Source organism: Cynara cardunculus (assembly GCF_001531365.2).
Source record: "Cynara cardunculus var. scolymus isolate 2C chromosome LG 2, CcrdV1, whole genome shotgun sequence".
Lineage (NCBI taxonomy): Eukaryota > Viridiplantae > Streptophyta > Magnoliopsida > Asterales > Asteraceae > Cynara > Cynara cardunculus.
In genome coordinates, this window is record NC_037529.1 from 22102989 (window position 1) to 22104501 (window position 1513).

General features: G+C 42.2%; 1 protein-coding gene across 1 annotated transcript in view; it reads right to left on the reverse strand.

The window, feature by feature from the left end:
• LOC112506005 overlaps nucleotides 1-778 on the reverse strand; it is a 3061-nt gene extending 2283 nt beyond the window's left edge. The window contains exons 1-2 of the mRNA XM_025110034.1: nucleotides 652-778; nucleotides 21-547 (exon numbers count right to left, since the gene is read on the reverse strand). Coding sequence (XP_024965802.1) covers nucleotides 21-547; nucleotides 652-778 — 654 coding nt within the window. The remainder of the gene's footprint in view (nucleotides 1-20; nucleotides 548-651) is intronic.
• Nucleotides 779-1513: the final 735 nt, after the last annotated feature.

The window sequence follows — 1513 nt, forward strand, 5'->3', positions numbered from 1 at the left end:
TTAACAGGCTTCACTAACACCTTCGTATTCCCCCGTGATATCCCTCTGGACAACGCCACGTAAAGTTGCCTATGTGAGAAAACTGATTCCGGTAGATAAACACCTACATTCGAAATTGTTTGCCCTTGAGCTTTATTGATTGTCATAGAAAAGCTAAGCCAAATTGCAAATTGTTTTCTCTTCAGCTTAAACGGGAACATGTTGTCTTCGGACGGACATAAGGGAATTCTCGGAAGAAATACTCTCTTTCCAGCATGCTGACCAACAGCTATTTCTGCATCGATGACGTTCTGTTGAAAGCCTCTGCATATCAATCTAATGCCATTACACAATCCATTCGAGGGATCGATATTTCGTAACAGTATTATTGGGCATCCAATCTTGAGACGAAGGTAATAAGGAGGCAAACCACTAACAGTTAAAGAATTTAAGAACTCCATCGGATAGATGTTGTTCTTATCATCTTCTGCTTTGTCGAAGCTGTAGTATATTTTTTCATCTCCAGAAAACTTGTCGATCAACTGATCATTAATCTCGTCGACATTCTCTTTTTAGTTGACAATATTGCCCTCGAAATGATATAATCTGAATCAGCTCTGTTGATTTGCAGAGATGGAAAGATTGCGTCAATCAGCACATCTTTTGACTTACCTTTATCAGCATAGGGAATGGTCATGTCATCCGGTATGCGAATAAAGCTTTCGTCCACCGCTTCTTCATCTCCATCACCGACTCTTAATAAAAATTCCGAAAACCATGGATCAGTGCGTGCTCTCATATTGAGCGTTAGAGGTATTTTTTTAATCGTTGCCCAAAGAGGTGACATYCGCAAGCTAGAATCTACAATCTGTGCTCGGGTTCCACGCCTCACGACCGGTAAGACTTGTCTAAAATCACCCCCAAAACCATTATCTTTCCACCGAATGGGAGTGCCACCCCTATGATGTCTCGCATTGTTCGATCGAACGCCTCCACTGCTTGCCTCTTTGCCATCGACGCTTCGTCCCAGATGATTATTTTTGCATCTCGAATCAATTTAGCAGCCCCGCTTTGTTTTCGTATGTTGCACATTGAGTTATTATCAAGGTTCAGAGGAATTTTGAATCTAGACTTAGCTGTTCTCCCTCCAGGCATATTATTGGCAGCAACACCCGACGAAGCGGTTGCGAGAGCAATAAGACCACGTGAACGGATGTTGGCAAGCAAAACTTTGTACAAAAAAGTCTTCCCGGTTCCACCTGGACCATCTATAAAGAACACTCCTGGACAATCCTCGTCTACGTGCCTCATTATCTCATCATATGCGTATTTCTGGTCGGAATTCAGTGAGTCTCGGGCACGCAAGTGTTCATCTTCCACAACTATAGAGCATTCCTCTTGTACCTCACGAAATTCTCCAGATTGAAAATTTGAATTTGCATCAACCATTGGAAGATCGAAATCATCAAGACTCTTACCCATAGACTGTAAAAAACGAGGATATCAGTTAGAACCAGATTACGGACTCGATTAG